At 47.3% G+C, this 18,795-nt stretch overlaps 1 protein-coding gene across 15 annotated transcripts in view; it reads left to right on the top strand.

The window, feature by feature from the left end:
* Window positions 1-18,795, top strand: part of Tenm2 (teneurin transmembrane protein 2) — a 1,244,871-nt gene that overhangs the window by 1,088,925 nt on the left and 137,151 nt on the right. For all 15 annotated transcript variants that reach the window (XM_058571810.1, XM_058571809.1, XM_058571811.1 and 12 more), the window contains 2 exons: window positions 8,138-8,333; window positions 14,159-14,260. In XM_058571810.1, coding sequence (XP_058427793.1) covers window positions 8,138-8,333; window positions 14,159-14,260 — 298 coding nt within the window. The remainder of the gene's footprint in view (window positions 1-8,137; window positions 8,334-14,158; window positions 14,261-18,795) is intronic.

An 18,795-nucleotide genomic window follows, 5' to 3' on the forward strand; every position in this document is an offset into this window, starting at 1 on the left:
CAAGACCCCCACTGGATGTCTGAAGTCTCGAGAGAACTGAGCCCTATGTATATGGATTTTTTTCCTGTACATACACACCTATGGTCAAGCAGGTGTTTGATTTTTTTTAATATTTATTTTTTAGTTTTAGGTAGACACAATATCTTTATTTTATTTTTACATGGTGGTGCTGAGAATTGAACCCAGTGCCTCACACAAGCTAGGCACGGGCGCTACCACTTGAGCCACAACCCCAGCCCTGATTTTTAAAAAAAAAAACTTCATTTAAATCCTATCCAATGTTCCACAGTCCCCAAAACAAAGATTTGCTACTTACAATGTGGTATTCCACATATATTCCTATCAATCCCTAAAGCTCATTATTTAATCTTAATCCCTATGTTGCATCCACAAAGGGGACATTGGAGATTATTTTAAATAATTACCAACTCTTCATCCATTCAACAAGTATTTATTAAGCACCTAGATGCCAAGCCTGTGCTGGAGTCACATACCTATGATGCAGTTTAATTTGTGAATGAGGCATGATAAGAGGTGAATAGCAATAACTACTAATAAACTAGAATAATTATAACAATATGCTGTAATAAAAGTGATATGAATGTTGTCTCACTGTCTGGAAAGAATCAAGAGAAATTTTAATGTTTCCAGCCTACAGCTGAACCAACAGAAAGTCAAAGGGCAAACAAGGAGGGACCCTGTACTACACTTCTCTGTCCTCCATCCTGCTGATGGACTTTAGGGTGGTCCAATTTGCTCTATTTCTTATTCACGGCCCTCGTCTCTCCCTGATGTTATCCTCTCCCTTAGTACCATCAGGTCCAGAGGACAGAAGCCTTGTCCATGTCATATCCCTGGTGCTGACACTAAGTGGGAGCTCGAGGTCTGCTGAATGAATGACTGTTTTTACACCCACGACATAAACAAAAGCAAGAATCAGGGATGTGCTTCAGGTCTTTCTTTTCTCTGAACCCCAGTTTAGAAATCACCAGGTGAATCTGTACATACAGACCATTCTCACACACATGCTCATGCAAACGAGAGAGACCAGGGACACCCCAGCCTGACCCTGTTGACCGGGCACGCTGACTGACCTCCACTACCCTGGGCTAAAGGTGCAGTTTCTGAAGATCCTCCACTTATTAACTTTTCTGCAAGCCATACCACCTCTGTGCCTCAGTTTCCCCATATATGAAGCGGGGTTAATTTGTATTCAGTAGAGTTTTATGAACATTAAATAGGAGAGTCCATGGGAATCCCTTAGCACAGAGCCTGGCCTCGTTAAATGTTCATCCATCGTCTCATCTGAGCATTAATGAACAAAAACAAGGGAAACTCAACAGTGTTTCCTAAAATTCCCTAAAATCCTTTTTGCGTGAAGGTGCTAGGGATGAAACCCAGGGCCTCATGCATGCTAGGCAAGCTCTCTACCACTGAACAACACCCCCAGCCCCCAAAACACACTTCTCAGAAGGCCTTTGTCCTCCAAGGAGTTGTAGTACCAAGAGTCACCATGTCGGTGTAGACTTTATGGCAAATGTCTAGTTGGTTGGGTCTAAGTCTTTTCTAGCCAATCTGTCAAGATCCTCAGTGAGCACCCACTGTATTCCAGGCACAGTTCAGGGCACTAGGGACACTGTGTTGAATAAAACAGGCTAGTGTCTCTCTCCAGGAGTACATATCCAACAGGAGGGAAATGGACTATAAATTAGTAGATAAATAGCAAGCTTTTTCAGAGTGATTAGTTTTTTTTCTGAGGATGGAAACTCAGAGGCAATACAGACAGAAAGTTTAGGCCAGTGCAGGATGATAGGAAGCAGACAGCTGTGAGATCAGGAGAAAGCCAGGCCAGGCCAAGGGAATGGCTGGTGCAAAGGCCCCGAGGCTGGATAAGTTGGCAGCTCCAAGAACCAGGAGCAGAGCAGTGTGGCTGGAACACAGGGAGGGAGGTCCTGAGAGAGCCGGGCAGGGGCTGGCTCTCAGAGCAGCTTTCAGACAGGAATGGCCAATACCCAGCAAAACCACCAGACCTTTCCAGGCAGCCTTTGTGACTGCTCCAGCAAGACCTCCCCCATCTTCAGGTTGCCAGCCTGTGCGGGCCAAGCCTGCCCCTAGCACTTCTGCGCTCTGCCTTCCTCCCTGTTCTCCACTCAGTGGCATCTTGAAGGGACTCAGAAAACAGGCCAGCCACCAGAGAGGCTGGCAGCCACAGCCAGCTCCTTGGAAAACTTGGAGCGATCTCCCGTGGTTGCTACCACGCGTGCAGATCCAACTTCAGGTTCTAGTGTGGCTGCCAGCCATGCTCAGTGGCACTGGGGGCACCTTTTGCTTCCCTCGTGGTCCCTGAGACACAGGAAGGAGACCAGGGCTTTCTGGAGATGGAGTGAGATAACACACATGGGCGTTTTCCATTTCACCTGGCACGTAACACACTAGCCAAAATAATCCAGCGCTTCGTATTTTTAGCAGTGACTTTTCCACCAGTGCCAGAGGACCTATATTGAAAGAATCAAGAATTCCACCCTTGTGGATAAATTCTACCCTGCTGCTGATTTTAAGGAACCCCATTTGGTTCGCCTCTGTCTCTCCTGGGCTTGATCCTTACCTGCCGGGTCTGGCACAGTAACCAGAGTAGCTGTGAAAGGCAGGGGCTGCTTCCTGTATGGATGCTTAAGGGCTCCTTGTCACAATAGCCCCAGCAGTGCCCACAGCCGAACCAGTCGCCTCTAGTTAAGTAACTCGGATGCTGCGAGTCAGAGCTCAACAGTCCCCAGAAAGACAGCAAGACCCTGCTCTCCTCCCTCTCCCTTCCCCTCACACTCAGCCCCTTTCAAAGAGAGCAAAGAAGCTGTATTGAGCTTTAATGAGGAATCAGCTGGGCACACTTTGCCACAGGCCTGGCTGGAGGCAGAGAGAGATGAACAGGCCCTGTGAGTGACCCACCGCGGCTAAAGTCACTCCCGCCGTCACTGGATGCAACCAGAGACCCCGTGATAATGCGGCTTCAAGCAGTCCGCGCTCACACATGCTGCCCACCCTCAACCCCACCGATGGCTGAGGATGCCCGGCCATCTGAAGCAGAATCAACATCAGGCCCCCAGAGGCCGGGGATGCTGCCAGTGTGGAGCGAGGGGAGCGGCAGGACGTCCATGGGAAATGTCACCATTTATTGCTTTTCCCAGTCCCCATCAACCCTCAGCCAGCAGACGTTCCAAATAGCAATAAAGTTATTTTCCCGGTCTCCCAGGGTCCTGGACCCAGCAATAACGTCTTTCTGAAGGGCAATGAGTCTGTCTTTAACCTTGCCCTCTTTGGCAGGTATGCACCCGGGTGGCTTCCAGAAGCCTCCCTGGGCTGCTTGCTCCCCGTGTGCGGATGCCTTCCCTTCTGGGAAAGTGACAGACCCTGCTCAATGGTCCACGCACCTCTCCTCTCCTCCAGCTCTTCTGGAAGCCCACTAAGTTATCTTAATTACCATTCCTTCTTGGTCTCTGCCAAGAAGTTGAGAGATTTATAATTGGATCAGTCAAATATTTGCTGTGGTTTATTTCCTTGCTCCTCGAGCTCTTGTAAAAGTTGCATTCTCGTGCCACTTTGGGGTATGACTAATGACTCCAAGGCGCAGTCCTCACTTTGAGTGCCAACATGGGTTATTTTTCAAAGGCCAGAGAAAGAGAATTCGCGGGGAGAGGAGCAGTGTTTATTTGGGGTTACTGTGCAATCCCACCCTGGGTGGCTGCAAGAGACACAAGCTGCTTTGAGAGACAAACGTCCTCCCTGCAGGCAACCCAGGCACAGATACACCCTTCCACTGGGATTTGGTCATGTGCCTTCTGATCCCCTTCCAGGGTGTCTGCAGACCTATTAGATAGAGCGCGCCATGGCACAACCTTTTCAGTCACCAAGCACAGCGTGCCCCGCCCCCCCAGCATCTCTGTGTCCTGGATGGATCATCATGGGGTCCTAGAACAGAGGAATCAGATGTCCCTGGTCCTCAGCCTGAGTTATCGATTCCCAGTGATGAACCATGGAAAGGGAACTCTGGCCAGGGCCTGGGTTCTTGGAAAATGTCCTCCTTCTAGTGACAGCCAGTCCGCCAAGCAAGCTGCCAGGTGGCAGCCTAGGACTGCGGTCCTAGAGAGCACGGGCTCCCCTGAACCAGATGGCTTCCCTGCAGTCCTGCTGTCCCCACCCTGGAAGGAGTCTCCACGGCTGGCTTGATTGATACTCCTTGTGTTTCCACACCCCAGCCCCTTCCCACATTATAGCCACCATGGGTCATGCTGGATGGCATGTACTAACCACGAGGAACAAGACCACATGTCCCCCTCTAGAGCAGCTTTGGGACTAAAAGGCATACCCACCTGGGCCAACTGCAACCCTCCTGGGTGAACCAGGATAATGAGACACCCTATATGTGCTAGATGGAGTTGGAATTTCGCCAACAGAAGATGCTGCCCGTTTTTCCTGGTGACCCCTCCCCTTCTGCCTGATAAGAAGTGGAAGATATGCAGGGACCGGCTATGATCTTGGGTAGCGAACTAGGGAGGAAGAGAGCCTGGAGTCAGGAAATCTCTGAAAGCTCTGCCGAAGTAACACACCGCATCGTTTCAGTGGCTTCCTCTAGTAAGCGTGTATTGATTGCTCACGATGCAATTTCGGACTCTCCTCCAAGAGTCATTCTAGTATCCAGGGCATTCCTATCTTGTGGTTCTGCCACAAGAACAGGGGCTTTAAAGGTTCCCTGGCACCTTCCAGGGTAGATGGGAACAGAGGAAGAGCACGAGAGAGATTGCACAGGACATTGGATGGCAGGATCTAGAAGTGGAGGATGAGCCACACTATGCCCTATTTGCCCAGAATGGGCACATACCCCCACCTGACTGCAAACGGGCTGGGGAGGAACATCCTGATGTTGGCAACAACCAGCAGTCTCTACCACAGAGGTCCCTAAGCTGGTGTCAGAGGAGGGAGGGAACGAGGCAAGAAGGGACAGAGAAAGCATCTCCTTCAGAACCACAGGGTGACATCACGGATCCCGGGGTGGCACGGCATTCCAGGTTCAACGACAGTAACTCCACCCCTCCCTCTCCTGTTCAAGACAGCACTTCAGAAGAAAGAAGTGACGGTGATGGTTATGAGAAGAGAAGCCCTCAGTGCAATTCTGGTCCCTTTCCATGGACTTCCTTTACAAATTTGTTATTTCACTCATTGGATATTTAACAAATGCTTATTGGTCAGATTCTGCTCCAGGTGAACTTGACCCAGCAGAGGATGCTAATGAGGCATGCTCACCATGTACAAAGCACGTGCTATTCAAGCGCCTTGTAGGCAGAGGCTCATTCCATCCTCACTGTGACGTTCTTGTGTGGATACTGTCACTATCCCCATTTTAAAGCCCAGGCAGTGGAGGCACAGTGAATCTAAACCGCATGTGCAGCACCCCAGGAAGGAGGTGGCGGAGCTCAGACTCTCACCCAGGCACGACGTCTCTGAAGTCCTTTCTCTTAGTCACTCCCTACGCCACACATCCCGCACCTGCAGTTTACACATGTCTCACTGGCCCCACAATGACTTAAAGACATTTAGGGGGTGACAAGAGCTTGAGAAAAATAAGGTGCAGTAAAGGGACACAGGATTGAGCCCCATCAGAGTCTGATCGTGCCCCGCCCTCCCATCTAGTACCTTATTTGAGAGCCATGGCTGGCAGGTTCCTGCTTAAATGGAGGCTACCCTCCAAGCTTCTGCAGAAGGACTCTGAGGGGCAGCCACAATAGATGTCCTCCCTCTCCTCTGAAAAAAAATGCCTTTTCCCAGAGCAGTTTGATTGGTTGGACAGCGAGCACCACCACTAGTCCCAAGCCACTGCCGAGAGTCCCTTGGCTGGTCAGCAGATGGGCAAAAGATGACGGATGCCCAAATTAGTAATGAGCAATGGCCCCGCACAAGTAATCACCTTCCCCAACTCTTCCTCATGGGGGTGATCACTTGGACCCCAAATGAAGTCTATTCTTCTCACCTCGGCACCAAGGAAGTTACAGTCATTCCTCTGGCTGACAGCAATTTGTAGACGTGGGTCTTTGTAGTTGGACATTTACGAGGTTGCTAAGGAACAAATGCTTTGGTTACAAAGGTCTTGGAAAACAGCAACGGTTTGTCATATCCTTTCCCATCATTTATTTTAGCCCTTAAGGACAGCGGTGACCAATGGAATGCGGGGTAGAAGGAAGCCAAACACAAACACTTATTTCCTGAAATATGGGACGAATGTCCTCTTCCTGGGCACTGGCCATCTGCACGTGTTAAAATGGAAGCCCGCTCTGCTCTTCTGTGATCATTCTGATTTGCGAGCAGGTGACTCATAGTCACTAGGTACTTAAAAAGAATGCTTATAATCTCCCAGGCCCTGCCCTAAGCTGTAGCTCACGACAGCCCTGAAAGTCAGGGGCTGTTGTACCCCAGTAGGAAAACCAGACAGAGAGTAACAATAGATTCAAGTCAAACAGTAGCAAGTGGCAGAGACAGAATTCAAACCCTGGTCTGTCTGATGGCAAAACCTTTGTGCTGGAGATTAGAAAGTCTTTTGTTTTCAATGATCACATTTCAGATGGAAAAGCTGGCAATCCTGGTAATGGGGCCCCCACACCAGAAGGCTCCTGGAGCTGGGTTCTGTGAAGTTGGTGAAGGGGGTACAGCTGATGTCTGCCACCTGTGAAAACCCTTCCAATTGGGCAAAGCCAGGAGAGAGCGCAGGCTTACAGTGGTGGTTTCTATCTGCTAAAGACCTCCCCTTGGAATGTGCTCTGGAAGGCACAGTACCAGCTGCTTTTCCACACAGTGCTGAAAGAGTTTTCAGGATGAGTCCATTGCTGCGTGGACTCACTCTTTCTCCCCTGCAGAACACCTCATACCCATCTGCACAACTAACCCCTGAGAACATTACATCAGGGCTGCTCAGGACTCTTCCGTGGCTCCCACTTGCCTCGTAATATTCTACCTGCTATTTAGAACAGGACTCTCAGGTAACATTTGTTCTTGTCATCCTCCCACCCCTAGTAGCTTTAGCTGACCACTCTGTCTCTCACTTGATCACATCCAGCTCCGAACCTGGTTTCCACATTTAATCTCTGGTATATCTAGGCGCTATCGGGGCATGGATATTACAGTCAAACAGATCTCTGTCCAAGTCTTGTGACTATGTGACCAGTTGCTTGACTTCTGAGATTCAGTTTTCTTAGTTATAAAATATGGATACAGGCTGGGGATGTAGCTCAGTGGTACAGCACTTGCTTGGCATGTGCAAAGCCCTGGGTTCAATCCCCAGCTCTACACAAAAGTTTATATCTACATACACATGGATATAAATAGAACCAAGGTAGGGTTTCTGTAAGAATTGAAAAAAAAATGATTATAGTGATGATGACTAACATATATTTTGTGGGGGTTTTTGTGTGTGCCAGACACTGTTCTAAGTGTTATATCAATTCTCACAACCCTGTACATAGATACTATTATTTTCACAGTTTTGTAAATGGAGAAACTGAGGCACCGACAGCTAAAACTAATGTCCCAGCCAAAATTTCTCCCAGGCAGTCTGGCTTCAGGGTCCTCATTCCCAGTCACTTTACTGTTCTGTCTTCTCCCTGTAAATGATCACCAAAGAGTAGCTGGTAACGGGTGTATAATTCCTTATCTGAAACTCCTGGGGAACAAGATGCACTTGGAATTCAGAATTTGGAGAACTATAGAAAAGTTTTACTTGGCATAAACTATGAATTATATAGCATCCCAGTGGGGTCTGGAGCAACAACCCATATCTCACAGACACATAAACAAACACACACCCAAAAAAGTGAAAAAAAGAAAGAAAGAAAAGAAAACATTGAAGTTTTATGTATTTCCAAGCTACAGGCCATAGATTTCAGCCATGGTCATAAAACAAGCCACAGTCACCGTAAGCATAATAAACAGGGGCTGTTATTACTGTTACAAATTGTGTGGCTTGTTTTACTGTATGAACTCATAATGAAACTTACTAAAAAGGATATCTCAGCCAAGGAATGGGTGGGAGGGGAGATGCGGGTCATGGGACGGGTCTGCACCACCATTCACCCCGGGCGCTTCCTCTCCTCCGCAGTATGACTTCATGGAGCGACTGGACGGGAAGGAGAAGTGGAGCGTCGTGGAGTCACCCAGAGAGCGCCGGAGCATTCAGACCCTGGTCCAAAACGAAGCTGTGTTTGTGCAGTACCTGGACGTGGGCCTGTGGCACCTGGCCTTCTACAATGACGGCAAAGACAAGGAGATGGTCTCCTTCAACACAGTGGTCTTAGGTAGGTGCGGGTCTCTGGGATGCAGTGCACAAAGGGATGGATGGCTTCTCCGCGGAAGACGCGGCTTCCCAGAGTCCCCATGTAGTGAGGTCTCACTGGAACCCCCATCAGGATCATAATGTGATGTTCATATGACATTCATGACATTGTCCCCTAACCAAGCTCTGATGAGACACACGCGCTGCTGAAACCATGCCAAAGGGGCCAGGGGTGGGGTTAAGAGTTTGGTCAGAGGTCCTGGGTCAAAGACATCCACACAACCTAGGCAAATCAGTGCAAGGAGTAAGCCTGTGTTTCCCCTCAGGTAAAGCAGAGCGCACACTGGCGCCCACCCCAGAGGGCTGTCATCAGGATTACGGAAAATGGAGATGTGCATACGTCTCTAAGCCCAGAGTAGAGGCAATAAACAGTCACCATTCACATCAGCTCAGAACTTCTCTTAGAAACTGAGAATGCCCCCAAATAAAAAGAGTTTTAAAAACTTAAAACTAAATCAGAGAAAGAATATAGACTTTAAAAAAAATGTCTTTATTCCCTAGTAGGCAAATCTTAATTACACAGATCTTTCAAGAATCATGGAGCCCCTTGGAAAAATCCATAGGGCCAGCAGAGAAGTCCTTAAAATGCCAACAGTTGAAAAATCCTCACTTTAATTAAGCTCTTGTCATGTTTGGTGTGTTTTAGCCCCGCTTTTTATTAGCTATCAAGAGAAAAGACAGGATTTTATTCTAAATTTCCTCTTCTTTATGCACATAAGTCCTAAGGACTTTAGCTCACAAATTCACAAAGTTCAATTGCGAATTACCAATTCTATTCAGAGAAGTTGCGGATATTTTCATTTCGGTTATTTTGTTATTGGGTTTTAATCTTCTTTCTGATCAGGATCATTGATCCTGGGTAGAAACTGTGTGAATCATGGCAAATTGTTAGGCCCGTTTCACAGAAGAATGAACTGAGGTTTGAAAAGCTAACTCAGCCCCTCAAGGCCCCAGGCTATGGTAATGGATGGGTCCCTGGGTCTCATCCACTGCCTTTCTGCATCATCGTAACTTTTAAACATGGCTCTCAAGCTTCTTGGAGAAGCTTAGATGGAGTGATTTCATAAGGAAAGATCTCACAACTGCAGGACTAAATCCCACCTCTAACTGGGCAAGTGGCTGAGCTCCCTGAGTCTAGGTGTCTTCATCTGTGGAAAGGTGGTGGCCACATTCAGGAAAGGCAGGGGCTGGCATAGAGTTGGAGGTCAGTGAATGCAAGCCCTGCCAGGGGTGAGGGTGTAGGGGTTGTTATTTTTGCCTTACTGGGGATGGAGTCTGGGGTGCTCTACCACTGAGCTACATCCCTAGTCCTTTGTATTTTTTATTTCAAGACAGGGGATTGCTATGTTTCTGAGGCTGACCTCAAACTTGTGATCCTTCTGCCTCAGTCTTCTGAGTAGCTGGACCTAACAGGTGTGTACCACCTCATCTGGCAAAGCAAGCCACCATTTTATTTTAAAACGATATGTTATACAGCTGTTTTTTATACTGACTGCATTTTAAGAGCTTCTCTATCAGCCCCATGGATTTTTCCAAGGGGTTTTATGATTCTTGAAAGATCTGCATAATCCAACCTGAAATTGAGGCAGCCACTTGAGAATTGTATAACATCACAGAGAATTTTAGTGTTGACCATAGGTAGAGGCTGATCCTTGTTCCCTCTGTTAGGGACAGATCAGCCCTACTGAGGCTATCCACATGCTCTGAAGTAGGAGTTGGCACAGTATAGCCCAGGGGCCCCATCTGGCCCACTGCCTGCTTTTATAAATAAAGTTTTATTGGAACACAGCCACATTCGTCTGTTTACATATTGTCAGTGGCAGCTTTCCCACTGTAGCGGCGGAGTTGAGTAGTTGCAACAGAGACCATATGGCCCACGAAGCCGACATCCTTACTATCTGTCCCTTTACAGGAAAAAGCCTGGCCGTGCTCTAAAGTCATGTCATAACTCAGTTATCACGAAAGCGGTTGGAGAAGCAGCTCCTCCAGGTTGAGGCGAGGGAGAAGCATCAAAGCTGTAGCGACTCAGAAGGAAGAAACGAGCAACAAATTGAGATCTAGTTTGAGATGTTGAGATTTTTTTAAGTCTTTAAGAACATGATGAGACATGACTTCCTGTGTCACCTTGTGTTTAAACTCGGGAGCCTTGACATGTTTGCAGCAGCGCTCATGTCGTGCTACATGCAGCTGGTGCTGCTGGATTTCTGAGGACCCAGCGAAGCGGCTAGTAGGACCGCCACTGGAGTGTGGCCCTCTGGCAGCCTCTGCATGCTGTGTTTGGTGCCCATCAGCTCAGTTGGGCCCTGGAGAGCCACGTGCAGCAGGTGCCATGGCTGTCCCCTTCCCTTCCAGCAATCAGGACAGGACACCAAAGCTGGAGGACTTCTAGGACTCACCTGAGGTCACAAGTAGCCCGTCAGAGGTGAAGTCCCCATTTAGACTCTGCAGAGCTGTGCTCTCAGTCCCTAACCAGCCTTGAATTCTAGTTAAATGTGTCCCTTTCCCCCTGGACAGCAAGTGTCAGGGCCCAGGTGAACTGGAGGTGGCTCTGCCCTCCTGTCCCTTCACCAGACTCAGTGCTGCTGAGGGCCCCTGCCCCAGGTATTACCCTTGAGCCTGTCAGAGCTGGGAAGAGCAGTTCTCCCCTCTCCGGAGGATCTCTCTCGCCCACTAGAGCATAGGGAGAGTCAAAGGTAATCGGCCTAATAGTCGGGCAGGTATCTTGATAGAGCAATGATAGCAATTGGCCTGAAATGCAGGGAAAGAACAGTGTTTTACCTAGTTCGAGGCTCTTCCCCGCATACCTATCATCAGAACGTTCTCCATCAAGAGCAGCCAGGATGGCGGCAGCCCTGCGATGGGAAACAGAAGGGAAAGTGTTAGACGGGTGTCAACCAGCGATCACGCTAAATATACCTTTAACTCAGGAGTCTGTGATGTGTTCTGCAGAGAAGCCGTCTGCCTTCAGAAATGAGCATCCTCTCGGGACGACAGCAGCATTCTGGAAGCCAGGCAGGCCCTGGCACCCCCCGCTCTGTGTGCTGACTTCCTGGGCCTGCCCACGCCTCCTGCCAGTTCCTCCTTACAACAACTTGAACCAAGTTGACACCCAGGAAAACAGATAATATCTCAGTGACAGCCCAGAGGGGACAAAGGGGCCCCAAGCAGGATGGGCTCTTTAATGCTTTAGCAGAACCACATGATGCTTTTATTCCTGCAAAACCTGCCCAAGTGCTTTCAGTATAAGACCTTGGGAGACTTAACTGATAGATACACTCCTCGGCAGTTTTTGCTTGTTTGGGATTGTCTTCCTCTTGTGCACACACAAGGACCTACTGTATACCAGGCAGAAGAATACCTCAGCACCTACTATATACCAGGCATTAAGAGTACCTCAGCAATTCAGATCTGGTCTTTTCCCTGGGGATCTCAGTATGTCAAAAGGCAGTTACAGGAACAAGCAGTACAAAAACCTAGGCTGAGGAAAGTGAGGTAGGAGGACAGCCAGGAGCTGAGTGGCCTCTAAGCTGAGATGGAAGTCCATGCCCACAAGTAAGGACTTCCAGACAATTGGCGAGCATGGCACGCCTGTGGTACTGTACCCGGGACTTTGGTGGCAAGGAGGGTCCTCCTTCCGTGCTCTGTTGCTGCAGATGTAAATTTGGAGATCCAAGAGCACTGGCCTCAGAAGGGTCCATTTCCACCAAACCACACCCAGACGCACATGCTCAGTGAGAAGCACTCAGTACCTCCTGCAGCAAGGACCTCGAAACATGCAAGCTGGATATTGTCTCTGTTTAACACTTTCGGCTGTTCCCCATGGTCCCAGTGGCCTGCAGTATAGCCAAGTTGTCCCCATGGCTTCTACCTCTTATCCCCATTCCAATATCCTGTTCTCTTCAAAGCATTTCTTACCATTGTTACTTGTTTGACTCAATGGGTTTTTTTTTTTTTTAGCTTGTATTCTCTATGATACTAGAAAGGTCTGAGAGCAGAGACCATGTCTCATTCACCATAGCATCTCCAGTTCTGGTACATCGTAGGTCTTTAGTTAATAGGTGGAACCCTAGATCAAGAACCATGACAAGTCTGAGATCTTACTTCAAGAATAAGCCTGCTTCCTAACCTTGCTCTGGGGGAGACCTTGTCTCTATTATGCTTGATGGTAAATAAACCCCCCTTTACTTTGGAGAGAGACACTTCCTCTCCCCCAAGGCTGAGCCCTACACAGACAGCCTTGAAAAGGCATTTCTGAATAGCCCAGAAGTCAGTGTCCCTGCTCCCAAGACCTTCAGAAATGGGAGCACCCCAGAGACAGCTGTCCCCCAACACCACATGAAAAGGCCGATTTTAGATCCACCAAAGCACCCGATGCTCTTTGAGTGAATGACGAGTACATGAAACACACAAGCCACATGGGTGGCCCCTCAGGTGTTTCCTGGCCCACCTTTAAAGAGTGTTTCAGCCCAGAATATTCATTGTTAGACATCAAGGAAACTGGATTGATGGAGCTTTTAGTCTTTTGCTTGATTCTGAAAAACCCACCCATGCACTCACTGAGTTCTCCTCAGAGTGCCAGAAACAAGCCACATCCGGGTTCTGGAAGAACAAAGCTGGAAAGAGAAACACCATTAAAAGAAGGCAAAGTCGCATGGTTCGATTTCTCAGTCCAGAACAAGAATAGTGGGAAATTAGGCTGAAAGGAAACACATCCTTACCACTCTCAGTGACTCCATTAGGAACAATTAGACTTTACGGTTCTTCATACCCAGTCACCACGCCAGTGTCCCCAAATCTCCCAGGGTTGTTCAATGTCACACTTAGGACCTAGTGGCTTGTATTTTTCTTTTATCATCTTAGTAATTTGGGACCTAAAAGTCGAAATGGGTTTTGTTTTAATTGAAGGCAAAAAAGAAAATAATAATCATAATCTTAAAAGAATGTGTCTATGTGTATGCAGACCCAAATCAACATGAAAAAAACTCTAAAATGATCAAGGGCAAAGTATAGCTTGAAAGTACACATAGAAAAGTAAATCATGAAATAAAATGCTTCTGCAGGTTCCAGAAAAATGTGAACCAACTGAACCTCATAAAAAATAAAACCCCAAAAGCTAAGCATAAAAGGATTTGTGTATAACCCAATGCCTGTCATGTAAACCCAAAATCATTTCTGAGGTATCATTCGTAGGTAGAGCCCCGCACCGTTTAACGATGGGGATATATTCTGAGAAGTGGGTCATTAGGTGATTTGTTCATTGCACCGACATCTCTTACTCACACTTAGAAGGTGGATCCCACTACACACCCCAGCTATGTGATGTGTACCATCTTGTGTGCACTCCGTTATTGACCAGAACGTCACATGCAGCTAATGACTATATTTTGATTTTTTTATTATACTTCCTAAAGCAGGTTATATTTTTACTCAGGGAACCTGACATTAGTAATAACCACTCTCATCTTGAAAAATCACCCTCTATTCCAGAAGCTAAAAACTGATTCACCACATTTCAGACCTCATCTCACAGTGATAGGATGATTTCTTGGTGGGCTCTTCTGACAAAAGCAAAATTCGCAGCGATACCAGCCCTGCAGACCTGCTTTGATGAAACAGATGGGGCATGGCGATGACTTCCACGCACGGAGCCAGTGTCCCTGTCCCACCATTCCCTGTTCTCTCTGGGTTCCTATTGCTGGTCTTTAAAAATGGCGGATGACTGCCTATTAAAGGGCTGCACCAGCAGGTAGGAGAGAAGCTAATTGCTCAGTCTCTCTCTTTTTTCAGATTCAGTGCAGGACTGTCCGCGAAACTGCCACGGGAATGGCGAATGTGTATCTGGCCTGTGTCACTGCTTCCCAGGATTTCTAGGAGCAGACTGCGCTAAAGGTATGTGCCACCGTTACCCCACTGTAGTTGGAAAACAAGATGTACTCAAGCTTCTCAGATGTCAGAAGGGGCACCCAAGTAGACTTCCCAGCCAACATCCCAGCTGGGATGTTACGAAAGCCCATGTGTGCTCAAAGGCCGAACCCTTGGGTGAAGAGGAGGCTTTGATATATGACCCTTGGCCAATGTACCTATAGGAACACAGCAGTTCTCCTTGGCACTGAGGTGTGCTGAGAAGAAAGATTTGCTAAAAATGAGATGGTCGGATTTCCTGTAAAAGCAGAAGTGAATTACCATCACTCCTTTCTTATAATCATTAACTTCTATGTAATGGAAGATTAAGTATCTCAGGGTTAGTAAATTTCATTCATTCTGGCCAGCTACACTCTTAATCTAGGAAGCGCTATTTATCTTGGTGGAATCGGTTTTAAATTGTATTATTAATTTATCTAGACTGCATAGCAAAGAATGGCTGGGGCCTTGGGATTCTTGGGGGAAAGATAATATAAGAAAGAAAATGATTCTCTCAAAAGCAGGGAATTGAGGGGCTGCAAACCTAACTTGCAAGAGACCTTCAGTTCGACCTTGAAGTGGCTTAGTCGGAGGCAAGATCAGTGGCACTCCTTGCTCTTTGACATAGTCCATGTCCACACACAAACACGAGTATGTCCAGATAAACACAAATAAGAAATTCAAACAAAATTTTTAAAGTGATACCTTTATGTTTCTTTTCTATTTTATTCTATTTAATTTTTTTAATACCAGGTATCCCCCCCACTACACTGATTTCTGTCCCACCACTATTCAGAAAAACAGCCCGAAAAACAGTGACAGGCAGGTTATGAGCCCTTGCTAGGGAGTCAGACAGTCCTGGGTCCCCTTCCCAGCTCCTCTGCTGAGTATCTCTGTGACCTTGAGCAAGTCATTGAACATTTCTGAACCTGGGTTTTTGCATCTGGGAAAGAGGGGGGTGTCAATTCAGGAGCTCATCATGAGGACACAGTAAGATCCACACAGAGGTCTAAGTGAGGCACCTTGCAAGGTGTCAAAGGCATGGATTTTATTATTTACTTATTTATATATATTATTCTTTGTCTATTTGAATCTTTTCATCACTTTTATCTGTGCTTCATTAAAAGATCCTCCTGCTTAGCTATTCTAATGGACTGTGGACTGTGTTCTCCCACCTTCACCATACTTGCTGGGAAATTTTTCAGATATTCTCTACCTTGCCCAGATTTGAGATTTCCATCTTGATAAAAGCTAACTATTCAGTAAATGGAACTTTCTCATTCTTCTCGTTCTGGTGGCCCATGTGTGAGACTCATTCCTAAATGGCACCACCTACAAACAACTCCTCTATCCCCCAGTACAGAGAAAGATTTGGTCAACTCATCCGATACAGAAGGATAAGAGTAAGGAGCCACCGATCAGTTCTCCTGCCTGGGTTTTGGCAAAGCAGGCCTATGTCCACAGGCTTGGGGACACTTCAGCAAAGTGAAAACTCAAGCCTCCAGCTCCTACAGGCACCGCGCGCAGGCTCTGAGGGGCCTGAGGGAGCAGGGGGCGACCCTCTACACCGCTAAGTCCCACCAGCCAAGGCTTCCAGGGAAGGCAAACCTCAGTACCGTTCGAATGGCTCTTCTTGCGTAATCTAATTTTCCTGGGAGTGAAGGCATTAACGAGAGGAAGGACAGGGCAGTGCTTTTATATGTGGCTGCAAATGGGCTGAACACGGCCTGTGAGCTGTAAATGTATATTAACACTGACACACATCGATGTATTATTAATCCTAAAAACCATGTGTGCTCCGACTGCACAGCCAGTTACTGGCCTTTCAGAGCTAAGTACCCCGGCCATTTAAGAACTCTTCGCTCTAAATCCATTTCCAGAGGAGCGTCCATCCTGCATTATGGATCTGTAATGGAGCGTGCATTTAGCTGCTTAAAAGGGCTCTCGGTGTGTGTTTCGCATTCACCACCTGCCCTGTGGCTGGGCGCACGCTCCGAGTGTGCATTAGCCATGCTATATAATTGATCCTTGTGAAACAAATATTGAGTGGCTGTTGAGAGTAGTTGCTCCTCAGTACTCAGTCGCCGTTCCTGAGATTGGGCTTTGAACTTATTTATATTTTAATTTAACTGTTGATGCATACAGGAGACAAAATTGAAGCGCTTAAAAAATAAATCTGCCTTCTCCTGTTTCCCCATCTGTTCTGGGCGAAGCTGGTTGAGAGTGTGAGGAGCAAGCATCGACCCCACTGCCCTAAAAACCTTTCCCCATAAATATTTTTGAAATGGACACAGTTTAAGCTGCTTCGTTGTGGAGAACATGAGCTTTCTTCTTTTCTGAGCCCTTCTTTCCCAAACTTCAATCTTTCACATACCACATTTATTACCGTTGCCGAGTTCATGGGCCACCGGTTATTAACTTATTTCTTTAAATCAACTCATTATGTTTACATAGATTTGCTGTAAAAGGAACAATGTCAGCAAAAATTGAAATAGAGAAAACTAGGATCAATTATCATACATAAGAAATGACAGTGCATCTCAGCCACCTCCACTCCTGACACGCTGATGTCACAATCACAGTCCTGAAAGTGGACTTATCATGTAGGCCAGCCAGGCTGTTAGAAGGACTCGAGCCCTGGACAGCTCATTACATGATTATCAATGTATAAACTAACATTTCCCTAACCATACCTGGGGATGCAGTGAGCAATGGCAGAGGAGTCACGTGGCTTTACCTGCCCCGGCTTCAAGCAGGTAAATCTAAAGATCTGTACCTGATTTACTCCTGAGGCATAATGCCTGTACTTCCAATCATTTTAAATAGCAAGAAATAGTTCTTACTTGCTAAATAAGTACCAAGAACCATGCAGAGTTCTTAATACATACTCTCATTCATCCTCATTACACTATGAAGTGAATCTTGCTTCTACCAAAACCCTACCTTCCCATTTTTTTAATATAAAACTCCTCTTACACTTGGACACAAGTTGCCAAGAAAGGATATACAGTTTCCATACTGTTTTAACCCAGATCTCCCTAATGTCAACATTTTAAATTTCCATAGTTCAGTTCTTGAAACCAGAAAAATTAACACCCATGCAATGCTATTAACTAATTTGGGGAATTTTTTCCAACAATGCCCTTTCTTCTCTGGGCCAGCATCCCACACTTTGTTCCGTCTCCCTTAGTCCCTCCGATCTGTCCAACCTGTGCCAGTTGTTCACTCTTCTTTGCTTGTTTTTCATGACCTTGACTATATGTGCACACGTGTGTACTTGTTCATCGGCATGTGTTCCTGCCCGTGAGTGCATGTGTGTTGCTGGGAATAGATCCCAGACTCTGTGCAAATTCACATGGCCTCTACCTCTGAGCCACACCCCCAGCCCAACTTTCACTCTTTGGAAGAGTGTTGCTCAGGTGTTTTGTAGTTCATCTCTCATGTTGAGTTTGTCTGATATTTTTCATGATTAGTCCAAGGTCATGCATTTTAAATGAGATACCATGCCCTGTGCCCTCCTCAGTGCACCATATCAATGATGCACCTCCAATTTGAATAAGAAAAAGCATTAAATGTGGTTGCATGCATATGTGTGCACACAGGCCTTTTTTTCTACCTTAAACATAAGCCACAGAGGCTGAAAGTCTGAATCCCATTGGTCCTGTGCAGTTTGTCAGTGGCTACGACAAGTTGCCAGTAAAAAGCCACTTTGAGCCCAAGAACCTCCGGGTGTTAACAGGGAGTGCTGGAGCGGAGAGCAGGGGTTGCTCATGCAGCGAGGAAAGTAGCCGGCTGGCCTCCTGCTCCCCACGGCAGTGCATGCCACCTCCTGGCTCTGGCCCCTCATCACTTCCCTTCTTTCTGGCTTAGAAACCCTGAAGAGGCCCCGAGCCCAAGGTCCTCCCTCATCACAAATTCACAGTCCCTCTGTTGCCTCTCTGGTACAGCTGTACCAGGATGCCTTGAGTTCTGCCCTCTCTGCTACTGCAGGCACCGGCAGACTCGGGCCCTCCTGCCAGGGGGAGAATTTGCCAAGTTAGCAAGCGAGACTCCCATCACATCCAAGCAACCGGGTGTGTGTCCAAGTGACAGAAATTCAGACTTACTCTCTTGACCTCTCGATGTGCCCTAGTGCCCTCGGGTGCTTGGTGCAGGCAGCAGCTCCTCATCTTCCTCTACACCTGCCAGTCTGCATCAGGCATCTGAAGACATCCTTGCAGCGAGCAGAGGGAGCCGTCAACGTGCATTTGCAGGGTACTCATTCTGCCTCTCCCACTGAGCCTAGAGGTCCTGAGAGGTGCTTAGGTCAAAATGACACTGAGCCTCACCTGGAAAGAGCATATACTGGTTCTAACTCATTGTTCAAAGCCCGCTGAAGGGACAGAACTTATTTGTGCATTTAATAAATGCTTATTAGGTGCCTACTATGAGACAAGCGCTACACTGGAGAGAGATGAGCAGGAGAGCCAGGGCCTGCCCCTCCCGAGGCTCCCGTCTGATGGATGGGCTCTGAAAACAAGTGG

Source organism: Marmota monax, unplaced genomic scaffold (genome assembly GCF_021218885.2).
Source record: "Marmota monax isolate L192 unplaced genomic scaffold, Marmota_monax_Labrador192_F-V1.1 WCK01_AAM20220418_F8-fsc00084, whole genome shotgun sequence".
Lineage (NCBI taxonomy): Eukaryota > Metazoa > Chordata > Mammalia > Rodentia > Sciuridae > Marmota > Marmota monax.